The following is a 23,405-nucleotide window of genomic DNA, read 5'->3' on the forward strand; positions in this document are numbered from 1 at the left end:
TTACTCATAAGAATTTCTAGGGGTGTCATTAATTGTGGCCAATGTGTATTAGAGAAAAACATTTATTTCATAATGATATTTCCCCCCATTTTAAATTATTATTATCTAAAGAAAAAATAAAAGATCAAAAGGATTAACAATGCAGATTAATTTTCACAGCCTTCTTTGATCGTATTTACCAAGGGTGTCGATATTTTTGGCCATGACTGTATATACACAACTTTCATATTCAAATACACAGACCAGCTGAGAAAGACTTCAAGAACATCCTGATCTTCATCCTTCTCATGACTCTATACTCTCTCTAGGTTTGTACTGCCTCTCAGCACCATGCCACATAAAAAGCTGCTGGTCTTTTGTTGATCATGAGCTGTGGTACAATAGAATCAATATTGTCAGCAGCAGGTGGGATAATGACTGGCAAGCGACAGGATGGCACCGCCAGTTTTCGTTCAAAGACTGGCACCTCCATGGGTGGCACACCCAGAAATGTCTGATTTTATCAGCACCCCAAACTCAGAACATGAAAGGAGGAGCCAGGAACATTCTGTGTGTATATTTTATTTTTAAGAAGTGCTGGGTAGCTGTTAAACTATATCAAGGCCACCTGATGAGCACAAAAGTAAGCCATTCCGGTGTGTTTCCAACCAGACTATGATGATGAGCAGCTGCAGTCATCTTCTGGCAATTTAGTTTTTACTTACAGTCCACTATCAAGAGCATGTGATTTCTAACACTGTGCCGTTTGAGACATTATCTGGGTGCTACATTCCACGAGGGCGAATGAAGATCCTGCAAGAGGATGGAAGCTCGACACCAGGTGGGATGGGATTGTTCCTGCATGATGACTTACTCATTTTGTCCTTTTTTTTTTCATATTTTTCCATCAAAATCAAAGTGAAGTTTGACTGTATATATATATATATATACCAATATATATATATATATATATATATATATATACCAATATATATATATATATATATATATACCAATATATATATATATATATATATATATATATATATATATATATATATATATATATATATATATATATATATATATATATATATACAGTTGAGAAGCAAAACTGCATCAAGTTTTTTTTATGCATTAAACCAAATTTAAAATTATGCTTAAAACAACAACAAAAAAACAACAACTTGCAAATGGGGTAAAAATAATGAATAAATAAAAATATTAAAATATAAATGAATGACTACATTCAATTTCTATATTATACATTCTCTGAAAACATATCTTATTATCTTAAACAATTTGCCAAGTAATTTGTAAAGAAAAAAGATAAATCAACAAAGGATGTTTAGACTTTTTTTACTGGAAAACAAGACTGAAATACTCATAAAAAATGCTTTTTTCAGTGCAAAGTCAGGAAAAATGTTTATTTCAAAGTCACAGAGGAGTCTCCCAGCATGTGGGACAACGACATTGTTGACAGAACGAGAGCCAGATGAGGCATGTCAGCATAAATGTGAAATGTACAGCTCTGATAAACAGGGGCGTTGGTAGAGAGCTCGAGTTCATTAACAAAACATCAGTGAAAAATATGGCAGCTTCGGTTTTTAGAGCAGAATACCTAATCCCAGCAGAGACAGCTTCCTAATAGAGGACTTGAATGGATAACACAAATGGATTTCTCAAGTGTAGATTGCTGTAAAACATCCCAATTAAGAATGTTGTTCCTGTTGTTAAGAAGCTCTCTAAATTCAATGGAGGGTTCAACAACACAGCCACCAGGCATGATGGGAAGATGCTGTTCATAAGTGAGCCGTCTATACCGCTCAGCTCTGTTTGGAGAACATGTACATCTCCATACAGAGCGAACTGTCAACAGGCAACAGAGGCAAATTAAATGAGATATGGAGCAATGCAATGAAAGGCACACACAGGAGAAGGCTAAAAAAGCATATTATCTGTACCTGCTGCATAACCTTGGGAAAACTTGTCTAATGTACAAACAAGTGCTTTTACTTTTGTGACGACAATTCTACAAAGAAAAAAGATTAATTGGAAGATTAAGAAGAGTTGGAACTGAGCAAATTCACTAAAGAGTTAAAGTGCCACTTCAAGTTCAGCGCAAAAACCTCTCTTCTGCACTAATCACTAACATTTCAGGTGCTAAAAGCATTGAAAAAAGGGCATTGGGAGTTTATCATGTCTGTAGTCTTATGGGAAGCAGGCAGAAAATTTTCTTTTAAACAAGATGTTTTTGAACATGATTATGCTGCCTTCTGAGAGCTCAATTTAAAAAAAACTAAATTCCTCCAAGATGGCAAAGCTGAGAAAAATCATAAATATGCTTTCATTCACATCAAAAATAATGACTGTTTTCCTAATTTTTTGTGTGCACTATGTATTTATGCTAATTATAGTGTAGAGTCATTATCTTAACAACATGCTAACCTCAAATTCTATTGCAATCAGTCGTCAGTCACTTCACCTGTGCACTTCGTGTAAGCTCCTCCCTATTCGGTCACTTAAAATGTTCTTTTCAATTAGGATATTGTCTTCATATCTACCCATGTAAACAGTAGACAGCTATTCAGCTCACTGGGCTTTGGAATAGAGCTTAGGCTTTCATTTTAAAGGTTTCACAAGCTGGAGTCTGTAAAGTGTGCTGTTCAGGGACAGGAGGAACCACAGCAGAACGAAGTAAACATGATTCATCATCATTTCCTCCACCTGATGTCATTATGTTACAGGAATCAGAGGGCTAAAAAAGGAATAGGCCAGAGAGGGGGAGGAAATGACATGTAATTAATTGATAGTGTCTTCATCTCTCTCTGGACTCCGTTTTTTTATGAAATACAACAATGGCTTCACTGCATTGTTTGGAATGAGGGCTAAGAAACACAATAGGCGCACTAATAGCTTCTCTACATGAACTCCACATTCTGTGACCTCTAGCACAGCAAATGCCATTTCAGTTAACACCAAAGAACATGCTCTCATTAGCTCTGCTCCGAAACCTAGTGAGCTGCTTTTAAGGCATCGCAGGCACCCTCGTGAACCTAAAGGTCACATTAAGGTCCCCTGTCTACTGTCAACAGTGTAGCAATGTATGAAGCACTGCTCACACAGAAGTTATTTTCAAACCAAGCTGTTATTTTGTTTTCATTTAAATGTTAGTTACTTTTGAATGGTATCTAGTGTATCGTAGTTTCCACAAAAACATTAAGCAGCACAACCGTTTTCAACATTGGTTATAATACAAAATGTTTTGTTGGCACCAAATCTGAATATTAAATGATTAAATGAAGGACCATGTAAAATTAAGACTAGAGTATTGACGGCAACAAATTCAGATTTGCCATCACAGAAATAAATGACATTTTACAATATATTAGTTATTTTACATTTTAATAATATTTCAAAATATTACTCTTTTTACTTATGTCATCGAATAAATACAGTCTTGTTGACAATATTTAAAAATCATAATTATTATTAAGTGTTTCTTACTCATTTTTTTTTTTAAATAAGTAATTTATGAGATTCCATACGTTCTCAGATGGCAGCTGCCGGCACTGAGGCCCACAGACCCATTGTCCCCTCATTGTCAATCTCATCTCCCTCCGAATCCCCAATTAATTATCTCCAGTCTCTTTCTCCACGGATGTGAATAATGCAGCGAAGAAGCCTTCATATCTTTCATGGCTTGTAGTTTTAAAACAGAACCTCTCTGAAACCAAATGCTGGAGGCATAAAATGCAACAAAGATGCTTGGTGAATAAACAATGGCTGTGTGCCTCAGGTTCAGCTAAGCGACCAAAATCCCTCAATACTCTAAGCTGTCACAGTGGCCTTTCAAGCACACGTTGATGTATGGATATACTATATCACTTAGAGAGGAATCAGGATAGAAGCAGTCCCAAAGCACACTAACCTCTGTTACCCTGTTCTTTTTATTGCATATTAATCCCCAGGTGCCAATCCCATCTGAAATCAGACCAGACTTACTATTCATCTGATCTCTTGCACAAATGTGAATCCTTTTGTATTCAGAACACTCTAGCAAAGAGTCAGGAGAGGTTATTTTTCCTGTTCCAATAAAGTGCAGGTTTATGTCTTATGTCTAAAACAATGCCCAGTGCTTTCAGAGGCCAATACATAAATACCCTTAAGTCTCCATCAGAACCATTTTTTATACAATATAATGTGTTAGAAATACAGTCAGAGTCAATTGGCATTACAAACATAAAAAAAGGCTTTTAATGTGTCTTTTATCATTTAAATTTTTTTTTGTTGTTGTTGTGATAGTTAACGCCTCAAAAACTAATATGTTAAGTGGATCAGGAGTCTTTTTTTTATTTGTTGCCTCAAACCATCCTGTAAATATTACATGTAGCACAAGACAGAACAAAAAATAAATACACTTTTTTTTGAAAATGTAAAAAAAAAATATATTATTCAGTTCAATATGATCCCCATTCTGCCTGTTAATGAGAAAGAGGCTAATTAAAGAGAGACATGAAATGCTATTCACTTTGAACAGCTGCCATTAGAACTTTATGAAACTGCTTCTTGAAGCTCCTAACCAGCATCCATTAATTACTCAAGAACATTCTGCAAGAACAAGGCTTTTTGAAACTTTTAAGTAATATGTGGTTGTTGTTTGTATCTTGAAGGTCAACTGGTCTCAAAGCTGTGTGAGCAAAGTGAAAACACACACCAGTAGACACACACAAACACAAACATGGCTTGGTTGAGTTCTGCGATAGTCAGCACATTCTCACACACACACACACACACACACACACACTCTGCATCCACAGAGAACTCTGCAGATTTCCGCAGGATTGCAACACCTATAGAGTCAAGCTGTACTAAAGCGTTTTAAACCTAAATACTGCAGAAACGTATACTAGTGTTCAAAGGTTTGAGGTTAGTAAGATGTTTTAATGTTTTTGAAAGACGCTTACCAACGCTGCACGCATTTTATATTTTATATGTTTTTGTGAAAAAAGTGAGAACCATTATTTTCAGGATTCTCTGATGAACAGAAAGATAAAAAGAGCTACATTTATTAGAAGGGTTTTACTGTCACTTTTGATTTAATTCAATTTAATGCATTCTTACTAAATAAAAATCTGAATTTCTTTCTTTAAAAAATTATTTTGAACTGTAGTATAAAAGTGCTCTAATTTTAAATTTTCAGTTTTATTTTCTATTTCTCGGTTACAAATCTTGTATACGACTAAACCTGATAACTAATCCAATCTCTTGTGCTCATTGAATTCCATAGATTTTTTCCACAAATCGAAATGTGGCAAACTCTGCATATTCCTTGTAGGTTTGTCCATTAGCTACTATTTTTACTCTGCTAAGCAAAACATTCCACCAGCAAACACACATGGACCACTCTCCTACAGCTTTATGACTACATTTGATTTCACATTATTCCTATGTATTCATTCACCTTCATTTTTCTCTCTTAAAACCCGACAACACACAAATGATGGTCGTCTCATGAGTGGAGATCAGTAAACAGTATTTCTCTTCTTTAATAGAATGTCCTCACAGATTTGTAGAAAAAACAGGTAAAAAAAATCTAAAAAATGATTTATTTTTCATCTCTCTTTGTGGCTCATCTATAGTAATACATAAAAAATGAGTATCAATAAAACATCTTCCTCTCTCACTAAGTGGAGCTCAGAGGTAAAATGATCTTAGATCAGTCAGTCAGAAGGGAAGAGGTATTGAGTGGCTCCCTGATGACTGTTCTGTGGGTGTAAATAGAGACAGACATCTTCGACCATTGCCACATGGACACATGGGCATTTCAGCATGTCTAGTCTCAAGACCCCCATTCTGTTTCACTGCATTGCAACATATGTCTTGTCTGAATTCTCCCTTAATTTGCAAACAATTACAAGCTAAAGGTCTGAGCATCTCTCACACACAGATGGTTTAACACAGCACAGGTCTCAATTTGGCCTGTTTCTGAGAGTAAATCAACCTCATTCTATTGGTATAAACTTGGTCAGGGATATCAATCGCACTAAAACACATCGTCTATTTAGCACTCTGCTGCTGAGGATTACGGCTGTGTTTGTCATAATGATAAAAGGCCTAGGCAGAAGAGTACTGTTACCTGATACCTGGGATTCCCAGAGGATCTCAATATGCTGATGTGCACTCAGTGCACTCTGTGCAAACAGAAGCTCTTCTCCAAAACCTAGTGAGCTTGCTGCCTACTGCCTACAAAGGCAACACCCTAGCAATCATGGAACCTTATAAATGACTTGTCTGGAATCAGCAGCAACTCTAGTGCAATAGTAAAAAAATATATATATATTTTTATTTACTTTATGACATGTTAGTACTGAAGGTGAAGGTTTTTTTATTTTTTTTTAGCATATTTAAAAATCATATTCTGTGATGGCAAAGCTGAATTTTACTCCAGTCCTCGGTGTGACAATCCTTTCTCAAATCATTGTAATATGTTGATTTGATGCTCGAGGAACATTCCTTCTTAATGTTGAAAACAGTTGCGCTGCTTACTAGTTTTAGTAAAAACTGTGATGCTGTTTTTTTTTAGGATTATTTAACGAGTAGAAAGTTGAAAAGAACAAGCATTTATATGACAAAAAATCTTTTGTAATATTATAAATTTCTTTACTGACAATTTTAAATGATAGTGCATTTCTTCCATCTCGTTCACCATCTTTATTTTATCACTGAGCTTGTCACAATGCACTCTGGGATTGCCTTTACAGTAAATTTCTCAGTATTGCCTTAGCACACAGCCTCAGTAGGCAGCTCACTAGGTTTGGAAACAAAGCTTCACTTCCCATAAATCTGTGCACTACAACCCTCAGTAGTCTAATAGTGTTTTGGCCATACAGTATGTGCTATTTTTAGACTGCATCTTAATGTATTTCACTTCCTTAAAGCAATGCACCTGCCTTTCATACCTAGATTTTTTCTTTTTGAGAGAGACCAAAGAGTAGGGTCTTTTCCTGTACTTTCTTCAAAAGAGCGACAGCTTAAAGATGTACTAATTCTGCGGTGTCAAAAGAAGACATACCTTTAGTGGGTTCTGTGCGCTTGGGTAGGTCCAATGTGTCATAGTTTTTGTCATGCTCTCCGTTTTTCCTCCCTAAGTGAAGAAGGGGAAGACAGAGTGAGAGAGAACGTGAGGGAACGAGACAGAAAGAGCAGTTGTAAGTGTCATTCTTTGAAAAACGGAATTTACTGGTATGAAAATGTCAAGTAGACCCAAGTCTCAGACACACACATAGTCACAGACGTGCCACACATACATCTAGCTACTACACAAATATGCAGAGACAAACTCTTGACACCAGCTCCCAAGAGTGGGAACCCCCATTAAAAATGCAGAGCCTATGTCATGGAGGACAACTCTCTATAACAGAGTGAAGTAATGAAGACCACTATTGCACATAGAGAACATGTCATCTACAAAATGAACATTCTGCCATTATTTACTCACCTTCATATTGTTCCAAACATATTTGACATGCTCCAAAAACAACAAAAAGCATCTTACAAATAGTCCATAAGACTCACACACTGTATTTCAAGTTCTGAAGCCATAATATCACTTCAGACAAACACCAAAGCCATTTTTCTTATCTTATTTGTCTTATTTGCAAATTACATATGCACATATTCAAATTTGGTGAATTGCTAAAAATGGCAAATGTCATAGTGTAACCCAATCATGATGCACCAAATGTGAATATGCTAATCTCTGCAGTGGAGAGGAAGATTTTTTAATAAAAATTTATTAAATTAGAATTAAGTCTTTTTTACTTGTTTGTCTGTAACAATCCTTAAAACAGGATGAGTTTACTTGAGAGGGAACACTGTTTGAGATATTGGTAAGATACTGGCAGATTTTTTAAACTTGTTTAAAAGCAAATGCCAGTGAATTAATGACAACCAAAGTTTTAATATCGTATGCAGTGTTGCTTCTGGTGTACATTTATCTTATTTAAAGATTATAACTAATAAACAAGCCAAAAATCCAAATATGATGTTTTATTTTTTCTGCAAACAAAGCTATTGCATGTTTTCAGAAGACTGTGAACAAAGTGAACACTTTTTATGGATTGTGCTGTGTTACGTTTTGTCATTTTTAGCCCTGGGTCAACAATCACTTTTGTTTTGAAAAAGGACAATGTGAAGATTCTGCCTGACATCTCGTTTTTGTGTTTTCTAAAAGAAAAAAAAATCATACAGGTTTGGATCAACATGAGAGTGAGTAAATGATGACATTTTTCGGAGAACTATCCCTTTACAGCAATGGGCAAAAGGACAGAAAGCAAAAGCCAGGCCTCGTTAACAGATAACAGCAGACACACAGACATCTATGCCAGCTGAAAGGGGCTTTGAACCAGCTAAATTGGCACAGGTTTGACATTTCCTTGAGGAGAGGAACACTGGCCAGTCGTTTAAGAATGGAAGGCGAAAGAGTGTAAGAGGGGCTGCGATGAAACATTTATTCTGATGAAGATAGAGGGAGGCATTTTATGTAAGTGCGTGCCGAGTGACACAGACAGACAGAGGAAAAGCAGGAAGAGACACTCACCTTGATTAAACCATTCCTCTACAGTTAGCCAACGCAGGAACAGCAGCAAGACCAATGAGGGAAAAAAAAAGCCGGCAGGGAAGAAGAAAGGAGATTCAGAGAGTGTGTGTATTAAAGGAGACAGAACTTATTTGTGAACCACTTAAAAGTGAAAGGAGACAGAGTTTAAAAAAATGAAGTACAAAGTAGAGGAGAGAGTCAGTTCCATTAGTTCCCTCAAGTGAAGGTAGCAGCTTTTTCAACAAATTCACTAAATGGTGTCAAGAATCTTAGTATATTCACAGACTTCATGCATCATTGTGTTCTGCAATGCTGTCAGTACAATTCATAGTGTAATACTGTATTCTCAGCGTGGCTGCAGGGCTGCTATAATGGTCATTAGCATAATCATTCCTCTACGGTCAGTTTTAAGGCCATCTACTGTGATGGTAGAAGAGAATCGGGCTGAGCAATTTACTTAGTGATCTAAACTATCAAAGGCATGATATTCGGCTAGCCACCTGAAAAACAAAACATTTGGTTTAATAGCACAGATATTTGAAAGTCTAAACATTTCTTATTATTTTCAATGTTGGAAACAATGGTGTTGCTTAATATTTGTGTGGAAAACGTGATTTACTGATTTTGATCGAATAAATGTGTCCTTACTAAATAGGAATATTATTTTTTTTAAACAAAGAATATATTCCTGACCCCACCCTTTTGAATGGTAGTGTAATTTAAGTTACATTAATTAACACATTCTAATAATTAAGAATAAATACAGCATAAACAAATTTCCAATCATGTCTAAAATAATAGCAGTGCAGAAATTACACATTTTCTGCTTTAGTTTGTGGCAAACCAACACTGCAACCTAAACTTTTATATGTTTATAGTGAGAGTTTGAAACTATCAACCGGAACCGGGAACACTTCCCGATGTACTTGTTACATCGTTAGAAGAATGGCATCTATGCTAATATTAGTCTGTTTCTTTCTTATTCCGAGGTCACCATAGCCAACCAGATCCAGATTTTATCCAGATCAAATGGTCACTGCAGCCACTCGGATCCAGTCCGTATCTAGATCAGATGGTGGATCAGCACCTAGAGATGACCTCTACAGCCAGGACACCTAGATGAGCCCCAGAGACTGATCCCCAATGAAGACCCTGTCTCCAAGATGGCCATCAGGACAAGACCACAGGAACCAGATGAGTCCTTTGCACAATCTGACTCTGCTTTAGCCTAGATTTAAACTACTGATTTTGTCTGGCCAGAGGAGAATGACACTATTTCAACAAACTATTTCCCCGTCTAAATACTGTAAAGCTGATATAAAGCCACCCAGCTTTATATCAAGCCGATGTAAAGCTGCTTTGACACAATTTGCATTGTTAAAAGCGCTATACAAATAACAGTGACTTAACTTGAGAGTGTCAAGAGTTTCATGTGCAAAACTAAATTATGCCTTTTAAATCAGGTAAGTGTCCAAATAGCTTGCTGGGAAAGCATCCCTTAATGCTTGTTAGGGGCATTTTCTGGTGTAAATATAGGTCACTTGCATCTTCAAAGCACATCTGCAGGGCTGATGACAGATAAACAAACCTCATTAAAAAAGGTCCATGAGGCACAGCATGACATCAATGCTGTCATATTTGCTGTTTACCCACATTCTTGCTTTTGCTCCTTTGCCTTGTTTGAGTTCACTTAAACGTCTGTTCGAGAATCAATTCACTAACTGAAGTCATCAATGTATTCAAGAGCTTTCACACCAGTTCATATAAAAATACCCAGTACAAGAAAATGATAAAAACCTTGAATCAGCTCTCTTTGCATTATGTAAAGAATGAGTACCTGAACAACACTCAGCAGTTATAAAGCAAAGTGTTTCGAAGAACCGATTCAACTCATACAACAACACAGATAGAGAACCTCCACCCATATCCATTTAAAGATGAATATTGATTCAACATTGATACTCCAGACACACACCCAGTTATGAGTCATGAGCCACAGGCCACATATATAGAGACTCAAGCATCATTTAGCTTCCTATTACAGTATCTGCCAACATTGCTATTTATGATGTTGTGTAAATGCTATGATTATACTGCTCTCTGTGAACCCGCCAGTGATGGAAGCATCCGGCTGTTGATGATCAAGGCTCAGTGATATAAATGTGCTCACTACTGTTTTACAAGTATAAAGCACATAGATGAGATGAACAAAATTCAATAATGACCTTTGGCCTTCTTTCCTCCGAAGCAGCCTGCGTCATCTTTCTTCTTCCTCTGAGTGCCAGCAGAGCCAGGGCCCTGAGGAGCTGAGGGGTCCTGGAACTTCTCAGCCCCTGGAACCTCCTTGTGCACGTGGTAAGACAGGTTCCTCATGATGCAAACACAATTCTCCACAGACTAAGAGACAGCAAGATAGAAAAACAGAAAGAATGAAATATTTTTATACAATAATAATGGCATTGTTTGGTCAAATATGTTTGTATAACGACCACTAAACTGTATAGCCTGCTGTTGTGCCAGGCAAGTGATTACTTACATAGCTGCACTGGTTTTATGTCTCATAATCAATATTTTTTGTCAGTTCAAATATTTATATCAGAAGTAGCTGGTTAATATGTGGGATAATGTACAACCAGGCAGTCATTATTGCAAAAAAAAAAAAAAAAAACCTTTAAGATGACAAGACCCATCCGCTTTACAGTCCTGATCAATTGCCTGTGTTTGTTTTGTGATACTGACAAGCTGACACCCTCTCTGAAGTCTGTTTTTTGTATGTGTGACCTACCAAATGTAAATGAAACCCAGAAAACAATGATAGATACAGGCTCCAACAGCTCTCTCGACTGAAGACACTCACTTTGTTGTCCATGTCCTTCTTTCCCACAGCCGACTGCAGCGCATGCAGCAAGGCATCTACCAGTCCCTCACACTCTCTCAACCGTCTGCGCGCCTCTGCGCCGTCTGAGCTCACATTCCTACGGCAAACAGCAAAAGCATGAGTAAGCACAAGTCATTTGAACTAATTATGCATCATAAGCTGACACATTAAAAGATTTTGTTGATGAAGCTACTTTGAAACTGTAATTTGCCAAGTTACAAACTAATCATAATTGAAGTAGTTAAACTTTAGCCAAACTGCTCTTGCAGAAGTAGTTAGAAACAAGATACCAGCTACTATTTTTTTTCTTTTACAAGCAAGAGTTAAAATCCTATTCATAAAAAGTCTCGCTCCAGAGTCATAGACATAATTAAACTAGCACCCTGCCAAATGGGTCCCTTTTTAGTAGAAGAAATTTAAACCCATTTGCAGTATAACACCCATATGGAATGTAACATTTTCCAGCTGTACATCTGTTGTGGCGACAGTCCAGATTTAAGAGAGATGGATTGCGTTTTTACTGCTACCTGTTTTTTTCGTCCCTAATGCCTGAAGGACAGTCAGCACAATATTGAATGCTGCCTGCAATGCCTGCAACCAGTTTGAGAATCCAAGATAAAATATTGTAGCAAAATTTAATAGACAAATAATTGTAATATATTATTTGGTGATACTTCAAGCTTTAATTACACAGATGCCAGGCAAATCACTTATTATAAATTAATGTGCAGGTCTTTTTAAAATAAATTCATTAAAAATTATAAAATATTTTTGTATGTAACGATAATGGGAATGTATCATACTTTGACTGACACAAAAGATTATATTATACCCTTGAAATACTGGAAGATTTTTATGAAATAAATTGAATCTGTCACTGAAAACCCTCTATCTCTTAAGCTCTGCTCTAGTTCATCAAAAAAACAACTTTACTTGCTTTAAAATTTACACACCCTCAGGCCATCCAATATGTACAGTAGATGAGTTCATTTCTTCATCAGAACAGATTTGGAGACATTTAGGTGCTGTCAGAATGAGAGTCCAAATCTTTATTTTGGATGGCCTGAGGATGAGTAACTTTACAGCAATTTTTCATTATTGGGTAAAACATTCCTTTAAGCCTTTTAAGACTTTTAAAACCTTCAAAAATCTCAAATACAAATAGGACATGGATGCACTACTTAATCAGGAATTACAAATGTGCACATTTGTCCCAATGTGCAAAGAAATAAATAAATAGTGCTTTCCCTCTGTTGAAGAGAGACAGGAAACAAAACTCTGCCTCCGAGCAGCTTACTAGGCAACAGATGTCACTGGATACAGTTTCCATGGATACAGGCTGAGCTGAGGCTAAAAAGACGGGATGAGGATGGAGCGGTGTTGTGCACAACCGCATGTCTGCGATGACCTGCTGAGCGCATGGAAACACATGATGCCATGATGGCTGTACTGCCACCTCTCCCTGATACATGCTTTAGACCCGCTGTGGCACTGGTTAACCTGATCACATTGATTGACCGGTCACAGGGAAATAGCCAGTAAGACTCTTGGCAAAGGAGAAAGAGCTAAAGAGAGATAAGGAGGTTGAGAAAAGTAAAAGAGTGCAGATAAAGTAAGAAAAGGGAAAGTGTTTTAGGAAATGTTCACACTCCACAATGTTTCTCTTTACAATGAAGAGAAAGAGGACAACCAACTGGCTTGCACATTACTGATTAATTGATTGCTTTCATCAAACAATCCCAATTAATGTTTCACGGTTTCCACAAAAATATTAAGCAGCACAAATGTTTTCAGTAATAACAATAATGACTGGTGAAAATTCAGCTTTGCATCACAAGAATAAATTACAGTAACTTTTAAATAGAAACTAAGTGTTTTAATATTTCACAATAATACTTTTACTATATTTCTGATCAGCTTTTTTGAAGTCAGCATAAACTCAGTCAGTAATAGATGCAATGCAATAGTGCCCATGCTTCTTTATTTTGCAGATATCAAAGATCCAGTAGGTATAACTCCAAAAAAGAGTGTTTTATAAAGTGGTATACTTGAAAGGAAAGGGAACAGAGGGAGAGACTGAGAAGAATGGATGAAGGCAGGGAGGTAGAGGCACACACACAGAAGCAAGCAGAAGCTGGACTTGGCCCAGCGGGTTGCAGCACAACCAGCAGCAGCAGCTGGAGATTAGAGGCCTGGCTGCTAAAGAGGAAACAGAGGGTGGAAACACAACCGTGTCCCTCCGGAGCTTCAGCGCTGAGCTCACACACAACACAGGACACAGCTAAAAAAGACAAGAGGGAGGATTTAAATGCAAAACCACATACAATTTCTGAGGTGAATTCTTGTAGAATCCAAATCCTGCTTCTGAAAGACCACTGATCTAATCAACAGTGTATTATAATGTAGCATGATACACCAAATGTATCATAATTGCAAATTTATGACACAACCAACACACAACACTGTGTTCGAAGTACCTACTCATGCAATCACAAGATAAAGGATTAAAGAGAGCACTTGAGGTCACGAAACTGAACTACACTGACCTGCTTCTGCTGCTAGCAAGCTGATTTAGACAATCAGATCTGGGTGCTGAGGCTTATCCACAACAGCCACAGAAGTCTAGGAAGGTCAAACAAGGATAGTCACAGCCAAACAAGGAAAGAATAAACTGGTTTAATGCCACAGTGTCAAGAGTGCAACAACAATATGTGAATCCTGAAAAGGAAGGATCACTGTAGGCACCATATTGGCACTATAACACATTGTTTAAACTGAGGATCATTGGTGATTGTTTTGACAGGTCACTAATGGTCAAGGCATAACAGTTTATGCTAGAGATTTAAAACATATTTATTAGTATACATGGATACAATCTCCATTAATAATGCTGAGACAGGCAAAGATCACACTGAATAAAAAAAAGAGAGACCGCCAAAGAACAGGCAAAGAACAGAATCACCCTCTTACACAGAAATTTTCTCAGGAGTGGGTGCAAGGGGAATTTTTTTTACTCCATTTATTGTGGCAGGATGCATGGTAACCATGGAGATATAAAGCCCTTTAGTGACTGGATATCTTAATCAAAAGCTGAGCTGCTAGAATGACCCCCAGAGGAGAGGATCAGTGAATGCAGAGGCTCGGAACATAATACTCAAAATGGTTAAATATAGAACAGACAGAGGCTATTGATTTTTGCCTTTAATTATAATGTGAAGATGTTTTTTGTCAGAAGACAAATAAGTTCAATCTATACAAAATCATCTGTTCCTGCTTTTGTTTTCCATATAGATCGGTTATCGGTTGCCTCTCTATATAACAAAAGCTCATTTTAACTGCTGTTTCCCCCATAGGCAGAAATGATGATCTCAAACCTAAACAATAAAATCTGCTATTCTACCCCTAGTGCACAGGAACCATATCGAGCACTATATGGCAGTATAACAAAGAGTTAGACACAGAAGAGAGACCAAAGTTGTCATTGTTAACTAAAGTGTAAGATATTAAAATTCAAAAGTTTTATTAATTGAAAGAAAGCTAAAGCTAAAATAACTGCAAAAGACAGGCCATCTTAAAGGATTAGTTCACTACCAGAACATTCCAGGATTTTTATCTATATGTTGAACTTCAGTGGGAACCAACGGGTTGAAGGTCCAAATTGCAGTTTCAATGCAGCTTCAAAGGGCTCTACACGATCCCAGTCGAGGAATAAGGGTCTTATCTAGTGAACCGATTAGTCATTTTCTTAAAAAAAAAAAGAAATGATATACTTTTTAACCACAAATGCTTGTCTTGCACTGCCTCGCGCATTACATCATGCTGGTAAGGTCACACGGGTGATGTATGTGGAAGTACCGACCCAGTGTTTACAAAGAGAACATGCAAAGAAAGTCAAACGCTCTTTACAACAACAACAACAAAAAAAAAGGTAAAACGATGTCGGACGATTTTGAAGTTGGAGGATAAAATGAGATGACCTTATCTCTTTGAACCGAAGTAAACAGAAGAAGAACTAACCACACGTGACCTTTCCAACGTGATTATGTAACGCGTGAAATTGCAAATGCGCATCGAAGAACTAGTACAAATCGAGTATTTGTGGTTAAAAAGTATAGAAATTGTCTTTTTTTTTTTTTTTTGAAAATGACCGATTGTTTTACTAGACCCTTATTCCTCGGCTGGGATCGTGTAGAGCCCTTTGAAACTGCAATTTGGAACTTCAACCTGTTGGGTGCCATTGAAGTCCACTATATGGAGAAAAATCCTGAAATCCTTAATTTATTTTCGACTGAATAAAGAAAGACATGAACATCTTGGATGACAGGAGGGTGAGTAAATTATCAGGAAATTTGTATTCTGGAAGTGAACTAATCCTTTAATATAAGCAAATTAACTTCTTTCATTCATCTGAAACCTTTTAGCAATCCAGCTAGAATAGAATAAACAGGTAAAAGGCATTTGCAGAAACCCAATAAGACTTGCAAAAACTGAAAGACCATTAAGAGGTTTCATTGTCATCAGCTGACAAGGATGTAGAGGATGCTGTCAATCAGATCAGTGTACCTTAGACATCCTGATGTGTTCTTTAAGATGGTGGTCCACTCTGCATCTCGTGGCTTTGAGTCCTCGTTTGGCTCGTGTTCCCAGCCCGAATGAGGGATAATGACCTCGTTAGTCATCGTCTGAAGCCCGTGGTTAATTATCACCATCTTCAGTGGCTCATAGGATGACAAGTTCCAAAGTGTTCCTAACAGGTGAAATAAGACCGAGAGAGAAAAGAAACAGGAAAAGAAAAAAAGAACCTGTTACACTTCTTAACATGACACAAGAGCTACAAACAAAAAGTGGCAGCGCTGTTAGATCTGTTGACATACCAAGCATTACAAACGCTTTGACTGAGTTTTCAGACAGGAACCTCCATTACAGACCACGACTAAGCAGGAATGGACAGGAAAAAAGGAAAGGAAAAGCAAAGTTCGAGAAAAATTGCTCCAAGTAAACAGAACGTTAAGGGGTCAGGCTTTTATTTTCTAGATAATAAAACAGAGAAGCTTGTTCTATAAGCCAGCAGATATATACGCCTACACAGTTAAGACTGGCCTTTGTTTTATTAACTTGGCAAGCCTCATCCAGCTACTGCTACCCTTGGAAATGTACAGTGAAACAGCCATTTCTTGGGTTAGTAAAAACTAGGACCACTGGTCATTCTCGCTAAAAACAGAAATAGCATAGCTGACTACAAACTCGAACAAATGGACATCCTTACACAACTCTCAACTGTTTTTTCTGCCCTTCATACACATCATCACTCGATGTTCTTCTTGCTCAGCAATTACTTCCAGATTCATTTCTGCTCACGAAAACTCCAACAAGAGACAAGAGGTCTATAAACACAACGTAGCTCTGTGTAAAACGGGCTCGGGTTCTTTTAACTACCAAAATAAATCTATTTGCCATCGGATAATAACCAAATTTGTACTTCCATCTGTGAGGAGGCTCCATCACCATCACCTCTTAGGCGCTGAATGGTCATTAGACCCCGGTTAAAGTCCTGATAACAGACCACGTACACATGGCCCTTGCTGAATGTGGGAATGTCTATTTGGTAAAGTGGAACATTAAGGAGCATGGATCATTACCGGCCAGCTTATGCACTCGTGCATGTGTTATTGTGTCAGATGGGCTTGTAGTCAGATGAGATGTAGAGGTCTATACATAGCACATGCTGATTAACATCACTTCACTGGCTTTAATAGGAGGCAAAAAACTGGAGCAGGTTGAAGCAGTCAAAGGCTATTATAACTGTTGATTACAACTCACAACCGTGACATTACAGTGTTATTTCAGAGAGCTCTAGTGTCGTAACTGCTCCGTTCCCCTGGTATCTTTTGCAGGTTCCTGGATATCCCACAAATCTAATACAGAAGGAGCCAATGAAACCCACATGAGGGAAGCTGAACCTTGCAAGAGGTGCAGCCTGATTGAGTTTACTCTGTCCTGCTTGTCATTGGAGCCTTCCAGCTAATTCAATTTCCTGAGAGCAGCAGACATGCTGTTCTAACAGGGCATTCACTTAGGGCTATTACAGTCCCATCTTGCCCCCTGCCATTCATCATACACTGATTGGACAGCTGAGTCAGAGGGAAAGAAACAGGAAAGAAGCGTAAACGAGGTAATCATCTCAGAAATGCCACGTACTCTGGACTTCTGGAATTTCTGAACAAATGTCATTTTGTTAGCTATGTTTTGTGTCCTTTTTCTAATGTCATTACATTTAGTTTTTTTTTCATATATCATCAGGTAATTTGAGGAGACCTCTGCATAAGTACGCAAACAGTAATCGACACAAGAACAAGGAATCCTTCAGACTGTGAGATTCAACACAGTACCAAAATGGTTTATAAAGTCCAAATTAAGGAAACAAAGTCAAACACTGACATTTAGTAATTATATTTCTAAATGGCTCTATGTAATGTAAATTGATAAAATAGTGCCAGTTACTTTGTCTTTTTTGCTCCGCCAGTGAAAAAGAGCTCCAAATGTGCAATGTCTGGAATGTGCCAAAAACACAGAGAGTCATATAGTATGGCTTATGGAAATAGGGCGTACGCCTTACATCTGTTTCTTCTAAAAACTTGCTTGATCAAAGCAAAACAGACAGAAGAAAGAGCGAATGAGGGCGAGATGGAGAGTTGAGGCAGATACAAAGATACAGAATGCAGACACGGAAGCAGAGGTTCATGGCTACTGGTATAAACACACTGCTGTAGCTGGTTGGTTGTAATTAAATGATAAATGAGTTCAAAAGACTTAACATTTAAGCTGGAGAGCTCTGAAAAGGAAATTATGATGCTTTGAAGTTGTATTAATCTTGACCACCTTAATTTAAAAATATTAATATGAACTGCTAAATATTCACAGCGTGTGAAGAACATTTGACACAGGGTCAACAAATTAAACCAGACAGTTTAATTAAAAATAATGCTGAATGAAAAAGGTAATGAAAAATTCTAAGACGACACTTCTGAAGTAGAAAAAAAAAGAACAGAAAGAAAAAAGTAGCAATATCCGCACAATAAGTTTCTTGGTTGAGGTGCAGATAAGTGCTGCTGACAAGTACCAACCATGGTGTTCAAGAGCACACGGTGAACCTATTTTTAAAACCCTGCAATTATTTTTAATTGTAGAAAAAAACATTCCCAGTTTTCCAGGCTGCTGAAAGACTATTGCAAGGGGAGTGTTTTTGTAGGGGCCTTGCTGGTAAACCATAAGGCTGTCCAGGGCTCGGTTTGGAACTGACACACTATATTCCCTCCATCCTGTAGAAAATACCTATTTTTAACTGGGACTGAAAGCAACCGTGTGCTGTAAAGTTAATCATTGAGTCAGGCTGCGGAGCTGTTATACGTCACAGTTTCACACTCCAGGATTCACTCAGGTATTTCACACACCAGAAACTTTTTGTCATGATCTGTGAAAAAACTGAGTGCCTGGTCTGGAGAACCATCAGTCAATGTCATTACCAGAAAAAAATTCTCTTTCAGTAGTTTCACCAAACCCTAGTAGAGGAACAAGCTGCACTCAATATTGTTTATACATAAACACTACTATTCAAAAGTTTGGTGTCAGTAAGAATTTTTGAAAGAAATTAATACTTTAGTTCAGCAAGGATGCATCAATCTGATCAAAGTGACATTAAAGAAACCAAAACAAATCTATATCAAATAAATGTTGTTCTTTTTAACTTTCCTCATCAAAGAAACCTGCAAAAATGTATCATGGTTTCCCCAAAAATATTAAGCAGCACAGCTGTTTTCAACATTGATATTAATGAGTAATTTCTGAATTTGTAAAATATTTTAAAATAGAAAATTATTTTAAATGGTATATTCCACAATATAATCATACAGATGCAGCCCTGCTGAGCAAAATCATGAAAAATCTTGCTGACCCCAAAATGGGAGTGTTTATAACCATTTCATACACAAATGTTTATGACTGTTATTTTTTTTTCTTAAGAGTTTGTAAATCCCTCATTGTCTGTCAGTGACACAAATCCCCTGTTCCAGTAATTAAATTGTTTTGTGAATGCATGCATAAATGCATCTTTGGTCTTTGTGCATTGAGTGTCTTGTCAGAATCCAGACCTCTTTTGCATTCTCCACATTCTAGTAAATGTGTGTCAGGTCGTGGAGACCAGGCCGAAGGATTTAGGTCCCAGTAGGAGACACATAAAGCCCAGCAGGTCAAGACCCTGCTCAGCGGTCCCGCTGAAAGACTGACTTGGATTCAGTCAATATCAGTCCGGACTCATCTAGTATTTAAACGTACAAAACATGGAGAGAGGCATATGGCCTTGAATTTCGACCAGTTGCCTTAACCACCATAAACAAGTCACCCTCAAATTTCAGATTAGCATTCTTAACATTTTTACCCATGTTCCCAAATATTGACTATTTATACACTACTGTTCAGGCGTGTTAAATAATAATAAAAAATGTTTTTGCAGTAAGTCTCTTGCTAAAACACCAAATGATAAAATATAGCAATATTACATTAAAAACAACTGTTTTCTATTTTAATACATTTTAAAATGTAATTTATTGCTGTGATGGCAAAGTTGAATTTTCTGCAGTCACTACTCCAGTGTCACATGATCATAAATATTACAAAATTAAAGAAAAATAAAATATCCTTTGAACAATACTGCACTGACGTGTCTTACAATTCTTAAACTTTTTTTTGTTTTGTTTTGTCACGTCTTAGTACATCTTTGGTATCAAAAGATCAAGAAAAGGAAAAAAAGAGCCCAAAATAGCCTAATAAATTAAGTGGGTGAAACCTCTCATACATCCCACTTTACAAAGTTTGTTTTCATGATTACAGTGCTAAATTCCAGTATGGAACAGAGCGAATGGATATAGCTATCATCTCATACCTGTGATAAGTTCTCGAACTTCCATGTCATTGGTTTTCCTCAGCAGACGGACGAGAGCAGGAATCCCATCACAGCTCTTGATGGCCACTTTGTTATCGTGGTCCTTGCCGTAGGAAATGTTTCTCAAAGCTCCACAGGCCTTGCGATGGACTTCAGGTTTAGGGTGGTCCAGCAAGCCCACCAGCACTGGGATCCCCTTCAGCTGCCTGACATCCTTCTTTATCTTGTCATTTTCATAGCAGAGATGTTGCAGATAGGCAGCTGCATTGGATTTGACAGGATCAATAGGGTGACCTAGCATGGCGATGACCTCCGGCAGGTCGGGGTCCCTCCACCGTGGGTCTTTGCGGATGCTGTCAATCGAGGGGGAGCGACGGCCGCCCATACGATCTAGACTGGCCAAGCTGCCTCTCTCGGGTTGGGCAAGAGGTGCTGGGTACATGCCATGGACGTAGGGGTGTCTTTCATCAATTAATTCAGCCTCAATGGGGTCCTCGTAGCCTCTGGAACAACTGAAGAAAAAGAGAGATTTTAAAGAGATTTATCAGTTATCCAACGGTATTAGCACCACACAAAGAGCAGGAAAGCGTGAAAAACTTTATATTTGAGATATGTTTCAGAATTATTCAGAAAAGAAAGTTGGCAATAGTCATGCACAGTATGATTTCTTTATATGATTAGAATTTTCTTGTTTTTCTATAAATAAGCCTCGTTGTTGGTTATATTCACAATAACCAACAATACTCATCTCAAAAGAAAAAGAAAAGAGATCAAAATATGTAAGATGAAGTACGACAGAGACCGAGAAAAGGGTGACTGCTTTAGTTATTAACCACGGTGTCAAAGAATCCACAGCACGTCAATAATAAAAACTGCTGCCATTTCCCTATTAATTGTGTCTGTCAGGAAACAGTGATGTTCTCTCTTTCTTTAATTAATGATGGATGGGATACAGCATGAGGGAAAACAGAGAGCCTGCATGGCCAAGAGCAAATATAGAACAGAATGGAAACAAAGAGAGAGAAAAAGAGAGACAGATGGATAGGGAGCGATGGATGGCTTCCCTGCTATGAGTAATCTGAATAGTACAGCATCACTCCCCACTGGGAGAATCCCAGCTCTGGACTTTCCTGAAAGCTCCCTGTCACAAGCAAGCAATCAATATGTTGGGATAGGAAATGAAATAATCAATGTGCATTTCTGAAATATTCATTGCAAACTGAAACTGATACTTTGAAACTTTACAGTCGAAATAAATAAAAAAAATCATGCATTTTTACTATTGGTAGCACACAACTCTTTATGCTGCTACTGTGCTGTCTTAGAAAGTGTAAATGAACCTTTTCATGGTACACTTCTCCACATTTGCAGAGAAAAGGCATAAACGTCCAAAGCAGAGGAAAAAAAACACAATGCAACAGAGTAACCATTAAACCAACAAAACCCTATAAACCTTATTGACTGAAAATACAGTTTGCAAACAAACAACAAATACTTAGTGGGAAAATTTCCTGGTACTTCAGACACCTTGGAAATGAGCTGTTGTATCACTTCATTAAAACTGAGGTGAAACTGACCAAAAAGTGCTGTTTGTGGTGTTCAAAACTGACCCTTTCTCTGAGGCATCACACAAACCCTGAAGTGGCAATGGCTGATTTTAACTTCTAAAGAGAAACAGTGGTTTAAAAATAGATATGTACTACCATGCAAAAGCTTGGGGTCAGTAAGATTTTTATTCGGCAATACACATCCTTATATATTTGAGATTGTGTGTATTCAATAAGCCAAAATATTTCCAGCAAATTCAAAGAATGAAGTACAATTTCTTTTTGTTTGTTATTCTACACACGTCATCATCACTGTAAACCATATATGGGTTATTTATGATAACTTATATTAACATGAACATTCTTATTCTGCGGGAGTGATTGTAGGCAGCTGGAGGCTCTCATGAGCCCATGTGATATTTTACTCCAACATTTCTTGTTCTCTACAGAGTAGAAGTTGGAAATAACATGTCTGAGGCTGCGCTGTACACATCAGGGAGGTTACGTCAATCTCAGATTGGAGTCTCAGCATGCTTCATTAGCAGTGTGAACAAAACAGAGATGTCCCTGTGGTGGAACTCCTAAATTGGCATAGAAATATTAAACCCCTGTTCCACTTACTCACCATCACTCTTTCTTTCCATTTCCAGCTCATTTTCTGTCCTCATCTCACTCTACGTGGGAAAAAACAAGGTGTACTAGAAATTAAGAGCACTAGGGACCAAATGTGCAAATATAAAGCCACCACTATAATCTGACAGCATTCATGAATCCACAGAGGAAATGTTGTTTTGATCTTAATCCTTTGCTTGTAGTCTGAACAGCAAGAATTCTTATTCTTATTATATATATATATATATATATATATATATATATATATATATATATATATATATATATATATATATATATATGATCAGATTTCATAACGTCAAAAGTCATAAATGCAAAAAAGACTACCTTTAAAAAAAGACTGCTAAAGACCGGATTTGAAAAACAAATCGGATTTACACACAGTGTGAACAAAGTCTTTGATGTGTGACTTGACAAAATGGGCCACAGTTGAGAATGTTGGCGGTTGTGAGGGATGCACTTTTAATGAGAGTTTTATGTTAATTATGTACTGCAACTTTGGAGGTGATTTGAGGGCACATTACAGAGGGAAGAAATCTCAGCAAGCTGTTACATGGCAGCGCTTTAAATGAGCAGTTCATACATCTGACATCTTAAAGAGATGATATGGCCATGAAATGGGGCATTAACTCTATGATGGTACATAAGGAACACATCATCTGATTGGTCCCAGAGAAAAAGCGTTAAGGAACGTACTGAGAATGACAGAGCAGGGGTACAACACGTCTCCTCCTAGACACAAAGATTGTAGCATTTGCACATTTTTGAAAAAAAAAAAAGAATTTTATTCAAGGACATTGATCAAAAGTAACAGTAAAGATTTTAGTG

At 37.4% G+C, this 23,405-nt stretch overlaps 1 protein-coding gene across 14 annotated transcripts in view; it reads right to left on the reverse strand.

Annotated features, from left to right (window-relative positions):
• Window positions 1–23,405, reverse strand: part of LOC306870081 (splicing regulator ARVCF-like) — a 226,293-nt gene that overhangs the window by 24,865 nt on the left and 178,023 nt on the right. For 13 of the 14 annotated variants that reach the window (XM_079417131.1, XM_079417139.1, XM_079417133.1 and 10 more), the window contains 5 exons: window positions 20,398–20,909; window positions 16,023–16,206; window positions 11,439–11,556; window positions 10,807–10,978; window positions 7,055–7,126 (listed from right to left, as the gene is read on the reverse strand). In XM_079417131.1, the coding sequence (XP_079273257.1) occupies window positions 7,055–7,126; window positions 10,807–10,978; window positions 11,439–11,556; window positions 16,023–16,206; window positions 20,398–20,909 (1,058 nt within the window). Of the gene's footprint in view, window positions 1–7,054; window positions 7,127–8,581; window positions 8,600–10,806; window positions 10,979–11,438; window positions 11,557–16,022; window positions 16,207–20,397; window positions 20,910–23,405 lie in introns of all 14 variants that reach the window. The other variant, XM_079417127.1, reaches the window with a different exon arrangement.

Source organism: Barbus barbus (assembly GCF_936440315.1).
Source record: "Barbus barbus genome assembly, chromosome: 5".
In the NCBI taxonomy this organism is placed as follows: Eukaryota; Metazoa; Chordata; class Actinopteri; order Cypriniformes; family Cyprinidae; genus Barbus; species Barbus barbus.